Source organism: Megalobrama amblycephala, unplaced genomic scaffold, assembly GCF_018812025.1.
Source record: "Megalobrama amblycephala isolate DHTTF-2021 unplaced genomic scaffold, ASM1881202v1 scaffold415, whole genome shotgun sequence".
Lineage (NCBI taxonomy): Eukaryota > Metazoa > Chordata > Actinopteri > Cypriniformes > Xenocyprididae > Megalobrama > Megalobrama amblycephala.
This window is the reverse complement of record NW_025953364.1, coordinates 107,423-130,516: the sequence shown is the minus strand read 5'-3', so window position 1 is coordinate 130,516 and position 23,094 is coordinate 107,423. Positions and strand designations below refer to the sequence as shown.

Here is a 23,094-nt window from a genome sequence, read left to right as displayed (position 1 = left end):
CATATTAATTCTATAAATCGTGAGTTAGTTCATACATTTACAGCGAAATGGTGCTAAATTGCTTTGTACCTGGATGTACACCCAAAACCAGGAAAGGACAAGTAAGTTTCCATCATTTTCCGATGAAAGATTTGGAGCGATGTAAACAGTGGCTGCGGGCCATCAAACATCCGAAGTTTGGAGATGACACCGTTATAGAAAACCTAAAAAAAACGCAGAATATGTAGTCTCCATTTCAAGCACGAGGACTACGAACCAAATATCCTTGCAATGAAGAGAACCATTCTGAAGGACACCGCGATACCATCGATATTCACTTTCCCAGAGGACGAACAGCCTGGGCCATCTGGTACTAAGCGTATTCGCCTAGAGGTAAGACTCGCTGATACTAGACTGATAACACAGTAGCCTATATGTAGTGTTGTAGGTAGCAGTAAAACTGCAAACTTAGCAAAGTAACGTTAGATAGACAATTACATATAAGTTGCATATAAGTTGACTGTTATCAAAGTAAAGCCACTGTTCTGTAAAACTGAGTTAGTCTATTTATCTATTTATGCTAATGTTACCACAAAAGCCTGTTGCTGTATTGGTTGAGATGACTGCAGAGACCGATACATTTGCGAGATGAACCATCAATGTAGTGCAGACAAAATAAAGTTAATTACTGTAAGCTTAAAAATATAATTGACACCCACTTTTGATAAAATCTTTGATCTATGTCCGTGAGTAACCTCAAAAGCGCATATGTATGGGCGTGGTGAAAAAAAATGTGTAACTACCTGCTATTACTGGCTGTAGTTTTAAGCCTCTGGCCAAAAAAGCCTCCGATGACGCAAAATGATGATTTTTGCGTCATCGGAGGCTTTTTTACAGAATAAAAATGCATAAATCTCTCATCTCGGGCTGATATGAAGGGGGAAAGCACGGCAATTCGAATACTAGTGGTATTCTACTAATACAAAGCTTAATGCTAAATCCTGAAGTAACCCTTTAACGTGTCTTTTCTTCTCCACCTGTTTTTGTCTGACTTAATGAGCATTTTGCTGTCCAATGGTCATGCCTTAACTGCAATTTCTAGTATTGCATCCTTCTCGTGGGAATTTAATCATTTTTGACCTTTCAGTCTGAGATAAATCTCTTTTTGGCTCATTTTATCTGTAAAAGAAAACAAGCCTTCATAAACTATAAATTTTCCATGTGTTTTCCAGGACTGGAAATTTTGTCAGGTTTTCAAGGTTTTCCAGGACGAGTGGGAACCCTGAGAGAACTAGCTTCTGTCATCGGCTATCTGAATGAGAAATATGATGATGATGCAGCCACTGATGACCTCCTGAACATAGCATCCATTGTTGATCCTCGTTTCAAGATGCTTTACATCAAAGATGACAAGGTTGAGACTGTGAGATCCAGAGCCGAGGCTCAGATGCTGAATGAACATCAGAGCACATAGCAAGCTACTTTAGACGATGTAGACAGACTTATCTTTCTGGAAAAGAAAAAAAAACTGTCTTTCTGGAAAAGAAAAAAAAAAAACTGTAATTGCCTTAACAAATTTTATGTTTACATTTAGCACATTTACTCTCATTTACCTTCTTTTGCAACATGTTTTAGTTTTAAATTTATTTTAGTAAGTGGTTGTCTTACATTTTTTAAGGCCAAATGTGTAATCTGTTTTGTTAATAAACTATACTTGAAAATGTAATTAATGAACCCTCAAATTTTTGTGGCTTCAGTCATAGTTGGGATACTTTTAAAACTGGCAGCATTAACAGATTATATATCGTTATCGATCAATATGGGGAAAAAATCTCGAGATTAGATTTTTGCCATATCACCCAGTCCTAGTTTAATGCAAAAGTAAGAATTAAATACGAGTGACATTTGATTAGGTGTTACACCACCAGGTGACAGCCATGCTCCATTAGGACTTTATGAAACAATTACAAATGGTATGAGAAACAAGGGCCCTCAAAGTAAGCTGGAGCAATGGACCAGTTTCTAGCTTAGTGGAGAACAGAATTAATACTAGCAGTAAATGAATCACAAAACCATGTGAGGAAGATACTCATATATATATATATACACAAAATAATAATTCTCAGTCTTTGGTTTTCTTCTTTTCTTTTGTTTAAATTGTTTCAAAAAGAGAAACAAATCTTATGTAAGTTATCTACACTATTTCTGTGTATGTAGATTTTAGTAAGACTTTTATTTATCTTAGCTGTATTTTGGACAGCTCTTAAGCTTCACTGTCTCTTTAATTTTGGGGTTTAGGGTCTTATTCTATTTTGCTTTCAGCATTATTACTTTCTATTCCGTTTTAAACAAAACAAATAAACCATCAAACACGGTACAATATTATATACCCACAATTCAACCAAATTGTGGGTAAATAATACCAGTTTAAAGAACGAAAGAGAATTGAACAAAGTTAAAGAATTAAAGAAATCCTCGTGATGCAGCAAAAGTGTCTTTTTCCCAGGTTCAGGAATCAGCATTCTTCTTCTTTTTTGGATGACCCGCCATCTCAAATCAACCAGAGATTTTCTCAACTCGATCAATAAACTCACCGATTCCCGAGTTTCAGTTTGATAAACACCCGCTTCAGATTCAGAGGATCACAATCCGCTATCATCCACGCTTAAATCAGCAATCATCACTCTAAAACCATTCATCATCATAAAACATAAAGTATTATAAAGTTACTCATACCCATATTAAATTAATTATAACAACATAAACCTTTTTAATCCCTTAGTATCGCTCTTTCGTCTCGTGTTCAGCGAGTCTCGCGCATTTCCGTGAGGCATCTGCTTACGTCATACACGACGTGTTCGTGTAATACATGACGTGTTCTGCGCTTAATTATAATACGAATTATTTTTATTTATACACAATTAATTTACGATGCATATTAATAGAACGTTTAAACTTTTTAATTAAAAGTGTAATTAGTAGATTATACAATTTTATTATTTATTTTCTTTAGGCTCCACATTTAACATGGGTTACATATGTCGCTTCAGATAATAAGCAAATAGTTATCAAACATCAAAACTTGAGTCTTTGGACTTTCAAATAATGCATGATTTGTCAAGAGTAATGTTGGATTTAATTATAAAATGTCATTCTAAACAACAAACTGTGAAACAGTATACTGTATCAATACAATACAATACAATACACACTGTCCAGCTAGAAAAGTTTCCATTTAATACAAAACTGATTGAGTTTAAGATTTATCACATGATTAATTTCTGACTATTTAACATAACATAAACCAGAATTCATTTCTCTTTACTGCAGGATCTTTGTCCTGCCCCTCTGATCCTCTCAAGATATGTTGACAGTGATGAAGCTCCAGTCCTCCACAGTCGACCTCATGGAGGATGAACTGCTTCTTCTTCAGCAAGGGATTGTTTAATGGATGAACGCACCTCAGCACTCTTCACTGTTCCTGCCACTGCCGGCATCATCTGGGTTACAGAGAAGATAATGTTAGTGACTGAACGCAGCACAATTACCCCCGGTTTCTTCCTCATCTCCATCTCATGGTGTTTTCTTCACTTGCCACGGTTACATTTGTTTTTCTCACTATGTGTATAAAAACTAAAGCATTATAGCGTCACTTTTGACCAACTGCTGAAACAAGTCTAGTCACCTTTATTTATACAGCTCTTTTTACAATGCAGATTGTGTCAAAGCAGCTTTACAGTGATAACTGGTGTATAGTTTTGGCTGCACAGCAGCTCTGAAAGAAAATAGTGTCAGTATTCATCTTCAGTATTGTTAAATTTGGTTGTAAAAATTAATAGTTAATAATTTAGTTAATTTATCAGCACTAGAGAAAACAGCGATGTCATCATCCAGCTCAGTTCAATTAGCATACAATACAACGATGTCAGTGCAGATCAAAAACATTGTTGAATATCAAGGGTCAAGCAACAGTGGGGACTTTTTTGACGATAGACGACAAATAAAAAGTAAGACGACATCTTTTGTGCAAATAAAATCTTAATAACCTGAAATAATTGTGGTTGACTAATTAAAGCCTATTAAACTATGTTTAAGCTGTGTATTACATTAGAAACACAACCATGCATGACAATGTATTTTTCCACTTAATAAAATGTTCTTAAATAAGATAATAATAAAGACATAACATAAACCAACATAATGATTGTTACAACATACTATGTTCTGTAAAAGTAATTTAATATTAATTTCACACAATAATAGTAATGGTACAGTATATAATAATACTATAATAAAATTTGAATAAATAAATTCTCGTGCTAAGTACACAAACACTGTGACACACTAATATGATGTAATATAATTATTACGTAGATGACTTGTTAAAAATAATATTACAAAAAATGACACGAATAATATAATAATAATACAAACATATTACACAGTTATTATCAATGTTCCCTCTAAGCTGCGCACGTGCACGACCACGCACTTCTGATGCCGCAGCCGCGCAGAAAGAATAATTGCCGTGCAGAGGACAGAAATCATGTGTGGGAAAATCGGGGAAAATCCATTGGATTGTAGTTTAAATGAGAAATAATTGCAGTGCTCTGGTCAACCGCTATAGAGTTATTGTCGCTATAGAGTTAGAACTGGTTTACAGGTTTCATAGAAAGAGAACGATTGAGCACGTGTGAGCGGGTCTGAGCCAAATCAGGCCCTGTCCCAAATGGCACACTTCTATGCACTTTCGGTCTTGTGGACTTACAGTGGCTTCTGCGTGCGCATGTCCGTTAAGTCCACTAGACCGTACAGTGTCCCATTTTTCAATTTTAGGCTTCAGAAGGGTGTTTGCGAGCGCACCCTTTGCGGCCGTTATGCGCCCTCGATGCGCACTTTTGCTGAGCCTGCACTGGTGCGAGCTCCGCAGCAGACTTCTTCCTGACACTCAAAGCAACGTTACGTCACGAAAGTGCGGAGTCGTAGAAAGGCCGTGAATGTTTAGGGTGCCATTTGGGACAGGGCCTCAGTCGCGGTAAGAATACTGTCATGTTTGTGGACTAAATACCTCAATATTAGAGACAATGCGAAACGAAAAGAAATGAGAAATAAAACGTCATGTTTTAATGAAAAGTGGCAGAAATAACGTATGATGGGCACAGAATGAACAAAACTCTGAGACATTTACAATCACACACACACCACAGGTGAAGCGTGCAAACTCAAAATACATCAGTGATATACCTCAGTTTTTAGATGTAGCAGGGATATGTTGTTACACCGCTACATATAGTTGCCACACATACAAATAGGTTTTTTAAGAAAAAAAACAAAAACCTGGGGAAAATAAATGCAGAACATGTTCACATAGGACACTATTTAACAGGAATATATGCATGAAACCATTCAGAAAAACTTGGGCACAAATGGGTTAAAATGGCGCAGTTACACAGGAGAGCACATGTGAGACGATAGAGCATGTGGGCTAATAGCCAACAGTCAACTAATATTATTTTAAACACAGAACATGACAAAACCGAATCAAACACATACGTGGGACAAACAGCACCAAAAGGCTGATCAGAATACAGTGCATCAATGTTGCTTGAGAAGTCTTAAATGAAATAGACATGAAAATAAAGTTCAGAGTTCACAAGCAGGCCAATTAACACACTCTTCATCTAAACGTCACAAATAACACATATTTGACTCGATTAACACAACTAGGAGCTGAAAGACAAAATAAGTAAACTTGTGTGTAGTTTATAGTTCAATCTTGGGCTCAAACCATCCAAACTTAGTTATCAACTTACCAGCAGGACTAGATGTTATTATATAATTTAAGCTTTTTAAACTCTGTTTTATATATATTGAATAGATGTACAGTATATGTTGTGTTTTTGGGTTTAATCATGACATATTTTATTAATAAAATGTCAGTATTTCTTGTTCATCATTACAAAATGTAGATTAATCATTAATTTAAAGTTCCCCTATTATGGGATTTGAAAGGTTCCTATTTTTGTTTGAGTCCTTAACAACATGTTTACAGGCATGCAAGATCAAAAAACACTTTCATTGTCTTACAATATGCATTTATTTATATGTACCCTTCAAAACATTGCAAAAAAGTGTTTACATTCACGAGGTGGTTTTTCAGGCAATTCGAAAAAGGAATATTTCGCAAAACTGCAATGGAAACGTTTTTTCCGCATTTACAGGTCACCTGACGTACAGTCACATCATCATTCTTTAAAAACAGTGTGTTTGTAGAGAAGACGAGACAGTGTGCTTTTCTTTTCTTATTTATCTCTTTCCTTGCGCCTCAGCTTCACCCCATAGATGCAACGAGAGGATGCAAGAAAAGAAAACGAGGACGGGTACATTGGAATATTCTTGATCCCTTGAGCATCAGTTTAAAGCGTCATCAGCTGTGCTCGAATCTTGAGGGATCTGGGGACTAGTATTAATCTATTAACAATTCATAATTAGCATAACAGAAACTAATAGTATTAGATGTCTATGCATCTGCGCATCCTCGCTCAAAGCTCCTCGGGCTTCCTGGTTCCTCACCTTCTTGCGGTGCATTTATAGAATTAAAATGGCCTCCGAGACTTTCTTTGATCATTTTCCAGGTCACAGGCTGGAGGATGGAGCTAAAAACCTAAAAAATGAGGAAGCATCCATTGGAGTATTGAGAAGCACCCAGGGAAGCATATATGAAGGAGAAGGGCTTCCAGAAGCTGTGGCAATTATTACACTCAAAATAAAGCTCTCAGATAGAAATATCTTTTGGGAAGTGACTGTAAACATGATTTCTGCTGCTTGTTAAATGAACTTCATTAAAATGAGTTAAAGCACACAATTACTGCACATTCTGTCCTGATTTAATGGAGTAAATCCACTTAAACACGTCAAACTGAAGTTCACTTCATCATTTGTGTTGCATGAACCGAAACTGGGCAGTTCCCAGCATGCTTTGCTCTGGTCTGGCTCTATTACAGAAACTTTCTATCTTCAGTCTTGAGTTCAGATCTGACGAGTTAAAGGTCCCATGACATGCTGCTTTTTGGATGCTTTTATATAGGCCTAAGTGGTCCCAAGTACTGTATCTGAAGTCTCTTGCCAGAAATTCAGCCTTGGTGCAGAATTTCAGCCATTACGAGACAGTCCCACAATGAATTTTGAATGAAAGGCGGATTGCGGTCGGTAACTTTAGAGTGCAATAGGCGGGAGCGGGCGGTCTGACAATAACCCAGTGTAATGAAATATTCGGTGTCTGAGATTTTCGGTGACACTGGGCGGAGCTTACATGAATATTCATGAGTTTCCTGTTTTGAGTTAAAGCGCCACTGAAAATGTTAGCGCACACTCTTCGGCTTACATTAAAGGTAATAATCCTATGTTTCAGTGTTAAACGATGTCAAGCTTATATTCTAACTGTTACTGATGCACAATATTTTATATATAAGCTATTTTGTGTTATGTTATGTCGTGTCATGTGTTAGCTATGTTTGATATGAACACAGCCAATGATTCGCCAGAGGTGTCGTTAGGATTCGCTAAACGAGCCAATAGCGTTTTAAGTAGCCTATTTTTGTTGTTTCTGTATTACCTTCAGTCTTTTAAGCATATAGTTTTAAAAGTTTGCCGAAATGTATGGTAGCATAATAATATTAATTGTAAACTCCTGTGGTGAAGGCAGCAGTGAACTTTCCTAGTTTGCAGAAGCACTTCTAATCTGGGTAGACTTGAATTTCTATATTTAATATGTTTCAAAAATTGCACACATGCAAGAAAACATGTTAATGTACTTTAAATATAGTTTAATGACAAACCAAATAGGCCACTGTGAATTACGCATGTGATAACTAATATAATATCTATAGCCAATATTCTTTAATTCCCAAATATGACTTTTGCCAATAAATATCCCTGTACACCAGACAAAAGTATTTTAATAATACATGTTTGTTGTAATGTCATTTTATTATATATTTCAGATTGAATGTGTCAGTATCAAAGGCTGGAATCACTGGGATCACAAGAGCAGACCAAACCAAAGACCCTGTGTAAAGTGTGTTAATGTGTGTTTAAATACAAGTGTTTTTGCTAATTATATATGTCATATTATATGTCGTGACTTCTCCTCATTTGTGAATAAAATTTCAACACAGAATCAGTTGCTCTTTTTTTATTCAAAATGAAACTACTCTCATTATTTACTTTCATCTTTGATATATTACAGATATGCAAATTACTACATGGTCTATTATTTTAGCAGCTAATTTAACATAAATAAAATTTTAATTGTTATGGAAAGCTTGTAGAATAGAACTAATACATTTCATTGTGAATATACTGCAGGTTTGATCATTTAGTTCCATATAGTTTCATATCAACACTGTTAAACTGAATCCTGATTCACAGTGCTTCATGTTTTTTCCACATTACATTTTTTTTTTTTTTTTTGTCAATGAAATGCATCCTTTTGTGGGAAAAAAGATTCAGAATGTTTCCTTATAATATGAAAAAAGTAACACTTAACTTTAGGATTTAATAAAGTCTCTTTAAAAATATTTACCAACTGAGCAAGCAATTATGAAATGACAGAACAATCACAGTAGTATGTATATATGTCTGATTCTCCACATATCAATAATATTCCTCACACTTTTGCCAATTGTCTTCTCCATATAAATATTTTTAAATAAAACCTGCATTAGTAACTTTTAGTTTTGTAGCTGATCAATTTAACCACTTGTAATTCAATTTTAACATTTTAATTGTTGTGGAAAGCGCATTAAAATAAAACCTTGTGAAAGTGCTGCAGGGAAGCTAATATCACTGTCTCATCATGTTTCTGTTCATATAGAGAGCATTGTGTGTTTTGCAGAAAAGGATAAAGAAGGTTTACATTAATTAATGCATGTCAAAAATATAAACAGAACATAAATCTAACTCTCAATGTGTTTTAAAAATAATAATGCCTGGTTAAAGTTATGCAGGCGATCTGAGAAAGCAATAGGGAATGACACAATCACAACTGAAACTTTTGTTATGCAACCACAGATACATTTATACAAGTTATCTCCTCAAACGAACTAAAATAAAATCAAAACAGTTGTAGCCTCGTGAATATTCATGTAAGCTCCGCCCAGTGTCACCGGAAATCTCAGACACCGAATATTTCATAACTCCGGCCTGTTGCTTTGGACATGCTCTAGTGAGTTTGAGAGGAGAAATGATTGATTGTACGTACAAGTGTCATGCAATCCCGCTCTAGTTTATGCGTGTTGGCACAGCTGATATGGATGGATTACCGTCGATTAGACGCCTCGTATTTTAGCGAAATGTATATTTTAGAATTATTGCACTTCTATTGCGCTTGTTCACTGTGAAGTTTAGCAGCAAAATGGAAATATTTGCATGACTTTCTAACATTTACAGACCCGGGTTTGAATCCATGGGTGTACATATATCTGTTCCCAATGTCTCTCTGATCTCTAGATAAGTGAGCTTTACTGGTATACTAGGGGGTGTCTGTAAAATACCAGTAAAAGGCAAATTCCTAAGCTGTGCCATTATTTTTAAAGATCACTTTATTGTATTAGAATCACACAATAATGAAGCCATTAGCACACTTCAAGTTTACAATTAATACAACCTGAACTTCAGCACTGCTTTTGGACAACTAAAATGCATTTAGTACAAAATGAGCTGATCCACTTGAACAGACTTTAAGTATAACAATTTACAGTGTGCCACAAATACATTTAGTTACACTAAATTACATTTGAATAAATTGTGCTATTTTTTCACTAAGGAAGGATTGATTAAAGCCAGCTTCCAGGCAAGTACAAGGTGTGGCGTTAAACTGTGTGACACTGAAGTTGTGTGAAATCCACTGTCCACAGTAATTCAGGAAAATGGCTGGGCTTGCCACGACGCTTGTCTGAAACATGGTGGTCTGGCCTGGAAGAACGGAGTCCAAATGTAAGCCTCCAGCACATCCTGTCAGGCTGCAAGGTGGGGCTCGCACAAGGCCGCTATCAGTGGGACGCGATAATGTTCTGAGAGGGTTGGTGGCACACAAACAGTTCACAAGTAGAGGACAGTTGCCATGAGTGTCATCATGCAGGGGTGGAAGGGGAACGTCCCGGGGTTAAAGCCGTAAACCGTCCCCGGGGTCCCAGTCTGATGACCCCGCAGCTGAGCTATAGGCCCTGAGCTGCCAATGCAGGGGAACCTGCCAAATAATGAGAGCATGATATTAAGGTCAAGAGGTGGCAAGAAGGCCTGAATCTATCAAAAAAACATCTCTCCATCTCTTTACACTCATCAAGGTTTGACACAAACAATTTTACTGTCACTCATGTCAGAGCTTTATATGTTTTTCAAGCAATGTCATTTCCATTTTGTACCTGTTGTTGGTCTCACCTTTGGACACACGTGGTCTTATCCACGCTCCAGGGTTAAAGCGTGAACCGTCCCCGGCTGATGACCCATACAGCTGAACTATAGGCCCTGAGCTGCCAATGCAGGGGAACCTGGCAAATAATGAGAGCATGATATTAATTATGGTCAAGAGGTGTCAAGGCGGCCTTAATCTGTCAAAAAAAATAAAATTAACTTACTTTTCTTATGCTTCAGTTTTTCTTTTAAACCAGTCATGCTTCAACATAGCCTGTAACGTCATCCGTGACTTTACATCATGAAGGTGCTCAAGAAGATCCAGGCATTCTGTAAACGTTTTTTATAAGAGATCTGATTATGTTTGATTGAGACATGTAGTTCATGTAAGGTAATGTTACCATGAAATACACTGCATTTGTTACTATGACTTTCTCTGGATGCCCACTGATAATTTCACTGTCACTCATGTCAGGGCTTTATATGTTTTTCACACTAGTTATTGGTCTCACCTTTGGACACGCGTGGTCTTATCCAAAAGCAACGAGTTATTCTCGGGACCATCAGATCCAGCAGTATGCGTAAGTCCTCAGTTGTTGCCCATTCAGCATATTTTCTGATTGCACTGATTAATAGAGGTTCATCTTCTCCTGTAAGCAACACATGCTCAGTGTTCAGTAAAACACCATCAGTGAACTGTAGTAAATAAGTCATCAGTGAACTGTGCTTAAAAAGTTGACTCACGTCTTTCTTCGACGAGCAGTGCGCCTCCAAAGTCCATCAGCTTTACATGCAGGGTTTTTGTGTGGACAAGGATGTTTTTCATATGCGTGCCGACGATAAACACCACGACTCATGCAGTGATGAAGAGCAACAATGAGCCCCTGAATGATGAGTTTCACCTCGGTTTCGGTCAGGTTACTGCTGTTTCGTTGGACATAATCAAACAGGCTGATGTAGGAACGTGGATACTCCATAATCAAGATGTCTTGATCTTCCATGACAAAGTGATCATATAAGTTGTACGAGATGCTCGCTAGTTGGAGGCTTTTGCACCATCAACATTGCAGCTGCCTCTTTACTTAAAGGGTTGGAATACCCAGGCTAAAGAAAAGAGATTGACAAAAGCTTAGTTAACTCCTTACCCATCTCAAATCTCCTAACTAAAGGCCCGGTACACTTCATTTTCCACTCTAGGGCTGCCGAAGATGAAAGCAATGTACTTTACAACTGATGTTTCTAGGCTATTTCAATTATATCTTACTCTGTCCACATACAAACTTTAATCAATTACCAAATTAGAATTTAATAAAACATTTTATGAAGAATAAAGTCTTTTCAACTTACCAATTCCACTAGTTTCTCAGGCCGGTTCTTCTTAATAAATTTGATCAATACCTGAAAAATGAAGAACATTTTTGTAAACTGATTTATTTTTGATTGTGTACATCTAATCTAACAGTCTGTACCTTTTTGATCAAAACTGTAAACACTGATGTTTTACATCAGGACTGAAAGAGTAAAGACAGAAATATACAGAATATATGAATATATATGTGTCTACAGAAAGGGCAACATACTCGTTTGTCATCGGAGTTTCGAAATCCTAGATGATAACTGACACCACGTCTCGACTTCAGTTTCTTTACCACATCATAAAGAGATTCAAAGGATCCTGAAAAATGCACAACAACATGTTAATATACAGCATGAGAATGAACTCCAGCAGCATCTGCTTGTGACGAAATACACCTGTGCAGATCAGCAGAAGACGAGGAAAAATGAAAACTAAACCCAGAAACATCAGGCTGACATAGACATGAATCAGAGTGGTAATATCTGGAGACTCACGGTCTGTTGGCTCAGACTCCTGCGGATCTGTGCCTGTCGGATCCACTCTGGATGTGTGTGGAAGCTCCTGCGATGGATCCTCAGGCACAGAAGCACACACTTGGGTTTCTTCCTGGGTTTGGAAGGATCCTTTTATCGACTTCCACGCTCTCCGGAGGCCAGCAAGGAATTTCCTCCATTTTGTGCGCTTTTCTGCAAACAATCAGAGTGAGAAAGAGCTTTATTGCCAGGTATGTTTACACATGAGAGACAGAATGACAGTGACAAGACAAATAATAAAAATAGAATAAGTAAATAAGAAATAACAACATACAAAAAATATATTTTTAAAAAAAATACACAATAGACAAAAATAGATAGTACATGTATTAATATTGATTAGAAACATCTGTTTTTATCAGCACAGATTACAGCTGAATGATTCACTAGTAAAACTGTCCTAATGTAGAGCTGCTTTATGTTGCGAGTTCATGAGAGTTTCTGGGCCAATTTCCAACAACACTAGAAAGAGTACAAACTCAGTGCTGATGCTGTTTCACATTGAAGTCACACCGTAATTATCCTAATTGTGTGTACCATAAAGGGCACTAACCTAATGCCAGTTTTTTCCCCAAATTGGTTATTAATCTGTGTGCACTCATGACATACTAAGAAAGCAAGAGGGAATGAGAATAAATAAAGGTGTGCGTTTGTGTGTTGTGAAGTCAAATGTGTTTGTGTGTATGGGTGTGGGATTGGTAAAGAGAAATCTGATTGGCTAGTTTAGTTTTTAGTAATTGGCGCTTTTTCCACACGCTAAAAAAATGACCTTACAGATCTTTTGGTGGTCTTTCAGGTGAGGAACCAGCAGAAGACGAGGAAAAATGAAAACTAAACCCAGGAAACATCAGGCTGACATAGACATGAATCAGAGTGGTAATATCTGGAGACTCACTGTCTGTTGGCTCAGACTCCCGCGGATCTGTGCCCGTCGGATCCACGCCGGATGTGTGTGGAAGCTCCTGCGATGGATCCTCAGGCACAAAAGCACACACTTGGGTTTCTTCCTGGGTTTGGATGGATTCTTTCTTAGACTTCCTCCCTTGTGTGTGCTTTTCTGCAAACAATCAGAGTGAGAAAGAGCTTTATTGCCAGGTATGTTTACACATGAGAGACAGAATGACAGTGACAAGACAAATAAAAATAGAATAAGTAAACAGGAAATAACAACATACAAAAAATATATTTTTTAAAAATACGCAATATACAGTATATGAATGAATGTTGATTAGAAACATTGTTTTTATCAGCACAGATTACAGCTACATGATTCACTAGTAAAACTGTCCTAATGCAGCGAGTTCATGTGAATAATTAGCAGGTTTTGCATTGTTTCTGTGCTCAGCAAATTTCCAAGAACACTTGAAAAGTTAAAAACACAGTGCTGATGCTGTTACATAGAAGTCACAAAGTAATTGTCTCCTGCAGTTTGACTTATTAACGTTATCAGCCACCTGTTGAATCGTCCTCCCAGGCGACTGTAGGGACAGCCGGTGGTCGAGGCGCCTCTGTCGGGAGCTGTTGGCAGCTGCTACTGCAGGCCTTTCTGTCAGCCGGCTTCACAGCGCCACTCAGCGGCTCAACTTGAGCGTCCTCGAATGAGTCCAAGCTGCTGCAGCTTTCCAGCTCCAGTGGAAAGTTGGCAAACATAGTGTCCAATGTAACAGTCGCCAGATGCTCCATCTCAACGAGCTGTGAACACTGTATTTGCCTGTTGGTTCTAGCGGTAGACTTGTAACACTCAGTACTACAGATCGATCGCAAGAGACCAAAGAGCAGCTTTAAACTCTGACAAAGAGTTTCGACTGACTCGATTTATGAAGCGGCTGCGCGCACTGTGACGTCACAATAACGCGTTCCACGATTCACGATTCCAAGCGTTCTGGACGAAGGGGCGGGGCACAATTTCATTGGTTGATAATTCAGCAAATCTTATTGGCTTAGACGCTTCGAGCCTGAGCGTAAACATTCCTTAATGTATGATTTTGTGAATGATTTGGCCATATACAGAAATATTAAGTGCTAACTATGAATGTGATATTTTCCAAGTAAAATAAAAAGTTGTATAAAGAAGCACATGGTGCATTTGGAATAAAAAATAAATAAAAAAAGACCACATCATACAGATCTATTTGTATACACGATAATAAATAAATTAATAAATTAAATTAATAAATTACATCCAACCAACACATTTTTTTTTAATATATACAATTAAAAAAAGATGAGTCACTGATTCTTTGGCATTGCCACAAAATTCGCATCAGTTTTCAATATTCAAATGGAAATGTTCAAGCAACTCCTTGACAGGGTAAATTCTGTGTACAATTTTATAGGGCACTTCTCTAATTTTATTATTAATTAAAAAAAAAAAAAAAGTGCATTTGTTATTACCATACTCTTTTCCAGTTAATATTTTCATATTTAGTAGATCAAAACACTGTTGAACAAGGCAAATAGTTTTTTATATATATATATTATATATATATATATTTGTTACTGCATTTATCTATTACTATATTAATATCTCCCATAAATATTGTATCACTGCAAAAACTGGTTTGACGATCAACATTTATAGGATAGAATCCAGGATTTCGTAACAACTCTGTCAGGGATTGCATCAAAGATAACAGCATATTCTTTTGGCCTCACAAGAATCATAAATCTATTGATAAATTCAGAATATGTTAAAAGTAAACCTTGTTCATTAAGCGACTGACTAACAGTAAGAATTCCATCCAACATCCCATTTCTGATTAAAGATTGACTTCTTTTGTACAAGATGTCTTTATTATTCCATAAGAAGTATTGATGCGGTGAAAAGTTATTTTTATAGATTAATTGCCAAGCCAGCAGTGCCTGCTTATGAAAGTTTGCCAGTTTAACTGGGATTTTTTTGACTGAAAAAATACATTTTAAAAGAAAATGAATGCCACCCAAAGACTTAAATATGAAAACATTCCATGCACTATCTTTATTTTTAATAAATCCAATTATCTATTTTATCTTAAACACATTATTAGGATCTGTAAAATGTAAAACTTGAAGGCCACCAAATTCTCTATTATTGTTTAGAATATCTTTCAGTAAATAGTCTATTTTCTTCCTCCAAATAAAATCCTGAAGAATCTTGTCTAATTTCCTGACAACATTGTTTGGAGCATCTGCTGACATCCATATATAAACAGACCTTCAGATCCTTCTGCTTTTGAGAGCAGAACACGTCCATTCAGGGGCAGATCTCTCATGAGCCACATACTGAATCTGTTTCTTAAGAATTAATTCACTTTCTAATTAAAATTTCCTGATAATTTACTCACCCCCATGTCATCCAAGATGTTCATGTCTTTTTTTTTTCAGTTGAAAAGAAATTTTTTTGATGAAAACATTCCAGGATTTTTCTCCATATAGTGGATTTCAATGGACTCCAAACGGTTGAAGGTCAAAATTAGTTTCATTGCAGCTTCAAAGCGTTCTACGTGATCCCAGACGAGAAATAAGGGTCTTATCTAGAGAAACCATCGCTCATTTTTTTTTATTTTATTTTTTTATTTTATACATTTTAACCATAAATGCTCATCTTGAAATAGCTCTTTTCTTCTTCGGGTGCTTCTCAATTCTTATTTGTGCATCCTCGTTTCCTTTCCTCACTTCCTTTCCTCGTGTCTTAGCTCCACCCCTTCAGGATGTGAGGGAAGGAAACAAGGAAAAGATGTGAGGACGGATGAATTGAATTAAGTGAAATGATATATCCTCGCTCCCTTTAGCGTCTCTTCAAAGCGTCATCAGCTGCACTCGAGGGATCTACCCACATGTTGTTAAAGTTTGGCTATTTAAAAAAAAAAAAAATTATAAATATTAATAAAACAAGTTGCCCCGTTGAAATATGTGAGATATAAAGTTTATTTAAACTGCATACATTAAGGCATATATTTAAATTATTGTTACAGATATGAAGGGGGAGGAGAATTTATGCGTGCGTCACATTTCTCGATGAGAAAGACTTCCACAAAGGATGCACCTGTGTATCCTCGCTCATGACTCCTCAGGAAGCCTCCTCACTCCTCGATCCTCACCTCCTCATGGTGCAATTAGAGAATTGAGATATCCTTCAAGATGGCTGAGCTCGATCGGTTTCCGGGTCATAGGATGGAGGACGGAGGAGCGAGGAAACGAGGAGGGATATTGGCTGCGTCCGAAAACTGGAAAATGCTGCCTTCTGAGGACACATTTCCAGGTAGTAAGGCATCAAGGCATGTCCGAATCCAATGTTAGCTTCACTTCCTGTCTCATGAGATACCTTCATCTGATCGATTTTTGAAGGAAGCATAGATGTATCCTTAGCTGCCTTTGATATCCCACAATCCTGTGCTTTCCATTCTGTGACAGTTGAGCTATAAAAATAAAGATGGCATCCGAAAGTTGCGTTTGCTGCTCAGTTTGTGTATAAATGTACGATTTTGACCAACATATTTCAATTTTGATATCATTTCTATCGAGAAATTACTACTGTAGTAATTAATTATTTGTTTAGTTGCTCACCAAAGCTCACGCTATATTGCTGTAGATCATTAAACTGTTACGCTGCCTCAGAAGTCTGTCTGAAATCAGTTTCATGAGGTGCCTTCATGCACAAACGCTGCTGTACAAGTCATTCTCTTATAAGACAGCGAGGCAGCAAGACAGCTACCTAGGTTTTCGGACACAGCCAACGAGAAGCACCCTTCTTCTTCTTCTTCTTCTTCTTCTTCTTCTTCTTCTTCTCTATTTGAATTCCAGCAGTGTAGACGCTGCTGAGTGTATTACTGCCCTCCACAGGTCAAAGTTTGAACTAATTGTTATATACTTGAACTGGCATATTGTATATGACAATTTAGTGTCCAGGACACTCAGCAATGTCTATTTTTCTAATGTCAGGTATTCATCTTTAACTCTATTTTTGAGCATTTGATGTTTTGTATTGATCATCTTTGAACTGATTAAGTAATTGGCATGATACATTTACATTGACTAACGCTTAGCATTAGTTGAAGTGTACTTAGACTAGGAATTTCCATTTAGGACAACAAAATGTTGATCGACCAACCTAAATAGGGTGAGCCTTACCTCTGTTTATTGTAATGTTACTCTAGCTAAGTGTACACGGGAAACTATGGCATAACCAAACCAAAGCTACTATCAGAGGAGTAATATTGGTCGGCTTATCTGTAGTAGAGGTTGTGACCTCTGACTAGACTAGAGATAGTGTTACTTTAATTCAAGTGTATACAGATCTATGGGGGACTAAACAAAATACTTTTAGATAGAATAAATGAATGAATGAATGAATTCAATAAGAGTAAAGAGTTGAATATTATATTCAAATGTCTAAATTATAAATATAAATGGTCAATAATCAATTGGCATTCCAACCTAAATTCAAGGTCATAATAAAATGGAGTTTAATTAAACTACCTTGACACACTGAAAAGACTGAACGTGCAAGAAACCTTCCCCGTCCTGTGGGAAAACCACCGTTGGGCCTGTTGGGCAGGCTTTACATTCCTGGATCCAGTGCTGTGTCTGAAACTAACACTGTAGTCCTCGGAGCCATCATTGGACCTGTTCATTTATTTATATTCATTTTTATCACTTTAACATGTTTGTTTATTGCTATAATACATGTTTACTCTTTGTCTGTTTGCATTCTGTTCCTCATTTATTTTGGCACTATTTTGTGTCTTATTTATATTTTGTCTTGTTTTTTCATGCTTTAAAACTTGAATTTTGGTTGACGCTCTTAACAGAGCAATCATACCCACAAACACAAATTAAATATAAGTATCAACTTGATACCGAAGTACTGGTAATTTTGACAACTCTACCCAACAACACTATAAATAAAGTGTAATTTATTTGATCTCATATCATATAACACTGACTGGATCTGACCGGTTGCTGTGGCTTAAATGTGATGCTGTGCCCTGTGTTTTCTTGTGTTTTGCATGTCGAGAGTCTGAAGTCTTATTTAGCATGATTTTTTCTTAAACAAAAGAGTGGCTGATTTAATGTGATGAATAAATACTCACTGGATGTGGACATTCTGCCCCCAGACCCACCAGCAAACTCAAGTGGACTGGGCAAGGCTGGAATTTCAGTCTGAAACATGAAAAAATAAACCTGTAATGGCTTTTATGTTATGTATAATAAATCATTTTTGTATTTAACAAATTATGTCATCAATACTCACAAGTAGAGTCAAAACTAAAACTGTCCGGTCATTTAAAAGTGGATAAAGTATTTCTCTCTAAAAACAACCCTTGGAACATCAATAAATATATCATCAAAATTCCATCAATAAACTGGAATTTCATTATTTATCAGAATTGCTCAACTCATGCAAGATAGAAGACAGTGTCTGCTCACTACTGCTGATACTACCGACTCCTTGATCAGTAACCGAAGCACTTGGTTGGTGTATGACAGGCAAAGTATGAAAAGATGGTTCTTCTGTGGGGTACAAAGGTGTGTGAATAGGAGGAAAAGTGTTAGTTACAGCTGAGTTCATCACTTGACACAGCATCCTCATCATAGCCTGATCGCGCTCCATCTGTGCACGGTGTCGCCTCTCTTCTAACTCCATCTGGAGCTCGTAACGCTCTCATCCCAACTCCAGTTCTCTCTGGTGCCGTTGTTCCTCTTCCTTCAGCAAAAACAGATGATGGTCTTTCTTCTGCTGTTCAGTGAATGATGAAATCAAAGTGGTAATTTGCAGTAGATAACTTTTCTTCTCTTCTTGGTTGGATTTGCTAGTCTTTCTCTTTTCTTCACTGGATGACTGCTTGAAGTCCCCTCATCACTGGTTTCTACCGCAGACTCAGTAGAAGGTATGGAGCTGTCATTAATACTGATGCTGCTGCTGCTGCTGTTGTTGTTGTTGTCATCAGCAGTTGCTAATGAAAGATGATAGGCACACATTTGGGGCAAAAAAAAAAACATTTGATAGGACTTCTTAAATGCTACCACATCTATTTCTAGGCTGCTTTAAGGAATATTCCTGGTTCAATAAAAGGTCCATTGACTGAACAGCATTTACAGTATAATGTTTATTATCACAAATTTGTAGATATTGTGTATTTTTTATTGTGTGTGTGTAACATTTGAGAAAAGAAGAAAAAAACTCTACTGCAAATCACAAAACCAACTAATGTGTGTACCAGTGGAGCTTTGCGGGCATCTAATGGGGAAATTTTGGTACTGAAAGTTCATTTTTTTGAGATACTTAGATTTAGGGGTTTGAGTTTCTAGCAGTTTTAGAGTTCAACAGGTTTCATAAAAATACATTTTATATATAAATTAATGTTCATAAATAATTTTCACAAATTAAACATTTCACTTTTTAAACTTTTTTTTTTTTACTTCAACAATAATCTGCCAATAATCTGTTTTAAAATGAGACAACTTAAATCTGTGCTCCCAAGTTCACATTTTTTATGACAGTTTTTGGACACTTTTATTAATTGACACAGAAGAGTAAAAAAAAAAAAAAAAAAAAAACATAAGATGAAAATAACTTGTTTAATATTAGTTTAATAAAATCCTGTGTATTTCATTACTAAAGAAGACTACTGTAAACTCTGTTATCGCAGTAAACAATTAAAATAACTTTAAAAACGACTTAAACAACAAATTTTTTAAAACATGATGCTTCAAATGCTGTTCAATGAGTGTTGGCTTTGTAAAAAATATCATTAAGCCAAATTTATCTTTGAAAATAATTGTATAATAGTTCGATGAACAGATGAATAGGTAAAGCAAGTTTGAAATGAACATACCATTCTCGTCCTCATCCTCCATGTCAAAACTTCTTCCATCTATGACATTTAATGGGTTTGCGCAGGGGCTTGTCCCAAGGATTTCATCTAACAAATCATAGACAGGTCACTTGACATCGGCTGATTTCCCACTACACCGCAGTTTATCACGTATGGCCATGTATTTCTGGCATAACTTTTTAACTTCGGCACTGCAAGGCGGTCCGGTTAAATCCTCTGTCTCTCATTTTTGCGGAAAACTGCAGAAAGACTTTTGTATTTCTGTGAGTGGTTGATAGTTGTTGCTTCATGTAGTCTTCTTTGCAAATTTGAAGAAGTGCTGTAGTTTCCTCTTCGGTCCATAACACCCCTCTTCCAGCAGCAGCCATGTTGAATAGCGCGATTTGTACAAAGGCGCGTTACGACCAAATTCATTAAAATATGCAAACGGAAAAATCAAGTGAGTGAGCCCAGAGCGGTTTGTGTTCAGATTGCATGTTTTTAGCGAACCGTACCATAAGATGAAAGCGAACAGTACTGAGACCACCTCCCGAGATGGTCTCGGTTCGGTTCGGTTCGTCTTTAAGGGGTCTGAGATCGTTTGGAGTGTTCACATATGGGCCAGAAATCACACGAACCCCTGACCCCTGAAAAGGACCAAGTGTGAAAATACCCTCTGACACCTACGCATAACATGGAATAAGTTTAGTGTCAAAAAACATTTCTGTACAGGACATGCATGTTACAGTAACATTGTATTTTTCATTAGGGGTCCATGAGTAATCCATCTGATGATGATGGATTTGTAAAAATCAGCTTACCATTTAATTGAAACTGAAGAAGTATAGACAGAAGAGAAGCTTTAAAGGACTCCAGTGGAACAACGTAATTTCTAAAGGATTGAGAACCTTACACCCGTACTGTCCCATTGCTTTTAAAAAGGCACAGACTGAAAGGTTTGGGTTCGATACAAGCAAGCCCTGAATTCTCCTGTCGTGGCTACTGTACATTTGAGGACTGTCCTGTCATCATAACAGTTACTGTGGACACTGAAGAGGACCTCAAGGCAACAGTAGAGTACCAAGGGTCACAGAGCAATCATAACTTCACCCAATTAAAAAGAGCACATGACAGAAACACAGTGGGCCAAGACTTACAAGGACAGCTCCCACGAGACACAAAACGCTTGAGGATGTAATGGAGTCCGGCTGTAGGGATGAGGCTCAAAACCATACAGTGAGAAGCTTGTCAGAGAACACAGCAGCACAGTAATGAAATAATAAGTCTTCAGATAATGCTCGAGAAGAAAAAAGACAGTCCTGAGGAGGTCCTCCAGAGAATAATGTTACAAAAGGGGTCCTACTTTGGTCACACAGGGGGATTGAAATACAAGGAGTGATGCCAGGGACATTGTTCTACTTTGGTCACACAGGGGACGTGAGTTGGTCAGGAATCCCAACAAAAATTCATCTCCATTACTGTTGCCACATACCTTACCTGGGATCACACCACGGCCTCAGTTACTTATTTCTCAAGGCATTTCAAAAAGGTGTTTTGGGAGGAGAGGTATGCGGTCACCCATCATGATCATGTGTGATGGGTCAGTGGTGTTAATGCAGGCATTTGCCAAGAAGACTTTGAATGACACCATTAACCACTACTACAAAACTGCAAATGGAAAAGGCAGAAAAGAAGATTTTGAGGTGCCTATTCTTCATCGTTAACTTAGACACGTGATGAAGAATGACAAGGAAATGTGCAGAAAGTAGTAAGTAGTGTACATGAAGAAAATACTGTTTGTGACAGTCCTCTTTTAGTGTCCGAAGAACTTCATACAGATTTTATGTGATGAATTACCTTTCATTAATGTTCTCGGCCGAAAAACACCCCAGCAAAATATATTTTCCTCATACCTAAACATAATAATGATACTGTCAATGTGAACCGGTCTATCCAGAATGCACACACTTTCAGAGTCTCTTAGCAGTGTGGCCTCTGAATTCCCCTACATCAGTTCTGTCTGTGAAATGCTTATAATAATGATGTATTCAATACATTTCCAATAGAGCAACAAGTATTACATAAAGGGCAGATTGGGATATAATACACATACATTACCGGTCAAATGTTTTTGGATAGGACGATTTTTTTAATGTTTTTAACTGAATTTTCATCATCATTACTCAAGTCTTCAGTGTCACATGATCCTTCAGAAATCATTCTAATATGTATATATATATGTATAGTTTCATTCTTGGACCTAATTATTCTGTTTCATTCCACAGTGCGCCAAAACGTTCCTGGAGCCCCTCAACACTGCACATTCTGCATGTCTCCCTAATCAAACACACATTATTCAAGTCAGTAGCTTATTAGTAGAGATTCAAGACCTGAAAAGGGTGCGTCAGACAAATGAGACATGCAAAATGTGCAGTGTTGGGGAGGATCCAGGAACGTGGTTGGGAACCACTGCCTTAGAGAGAGAAGCTAATTTACAATGACATTAAAGTATACGTTAAGACAATACATATTTGAAATTACTACTATTTTACACATGTAACAGTATGGTTGTCATGAGTAGGGCTGTATTAAAGCGTACAACACAGGAGAACTATTCAGAAAACATTTAATATAAAAATCGGAACAATAAACAGTCGAATCATGGAGCCGAAACACATCACAAACACACATGACATTAAACAACGCTTGACCAAGAACAGACAGAAACTGAGTGGTTAAATACACATGGAAAACAATTAACTACACACAACACTAATTAATGAGTCACTGAGGGGACAAACAGGTGATGAGATGAAACATAGAAACATGGGAAAGCTGGGTCAACTGACGATGAACAGACAGTGAACTGAAGACAAAACCCTGACAATGGTAATTTTTAGCAGTATTTTTAATAACTGTATTTCTTGTATGTGCATTGTGTGGTGTATGTGTGCTGTGTTGTAACTACTCATAAAAAATATATGTACAGTGGGTACGGAAAGTATTCAGACCCCCT

General features: G+C 37.0%; 1 protein-coding gene and 1 long non-coding RNA gene across 3 annotated transcripts; both read right to left on the bottom strand.

The window, feature by feature from the left end:
• Window positions 1-1,027: 1,027 nt before the first annotated feature.
• Window positions 1,028-11,404, bottom strand: LOC125261452. 2 transcript variants are annotated; one of them, XR_007183299.1, is made up of 5 exons: window positions 11,137-11,404; window positions 10,905-11,042; window positions 10,617-10,722; window positions 10,404-10,529; window positions 1,028-10,228 (listed from the first exon to the last, which is right to left on the bottom strand). It is a non-coding gene; the product is annotated as an uncharacterized LOC125261452 (long non-coding RNA). The 2 variants fall into 2 exon arrangements; XR_007183298.1 differs by having other exon boundaries at window positions 8,591-10,228; window positions 10,420-10,529.
• LOC125261439 lies at window positions 11,404-14,393 on the bottom strand. Its single transcript, XM_048179987.1, has 6 exons — window positions 13,737-14,393; window positions 13,178-13,339; window positions 12,244-12,435; window positions 11,973-12,067; window positions 11,740-11,790; window positions 11,404-11,496 (listed from the first exon to the last, which is right to left on the bottom strand). Exons 1-6 carry the CDS (start codon window positions 13,963-13,965, stop codon window positions 11,404-11,406), a joined length of 822 nt encoding a protein of 273 aa, XP_048035944.1. The 5' UTR covers window positions 13,966-14,393.
• Window positions 14,394-23,094: the final 8,701 nt, after the last annotated feature.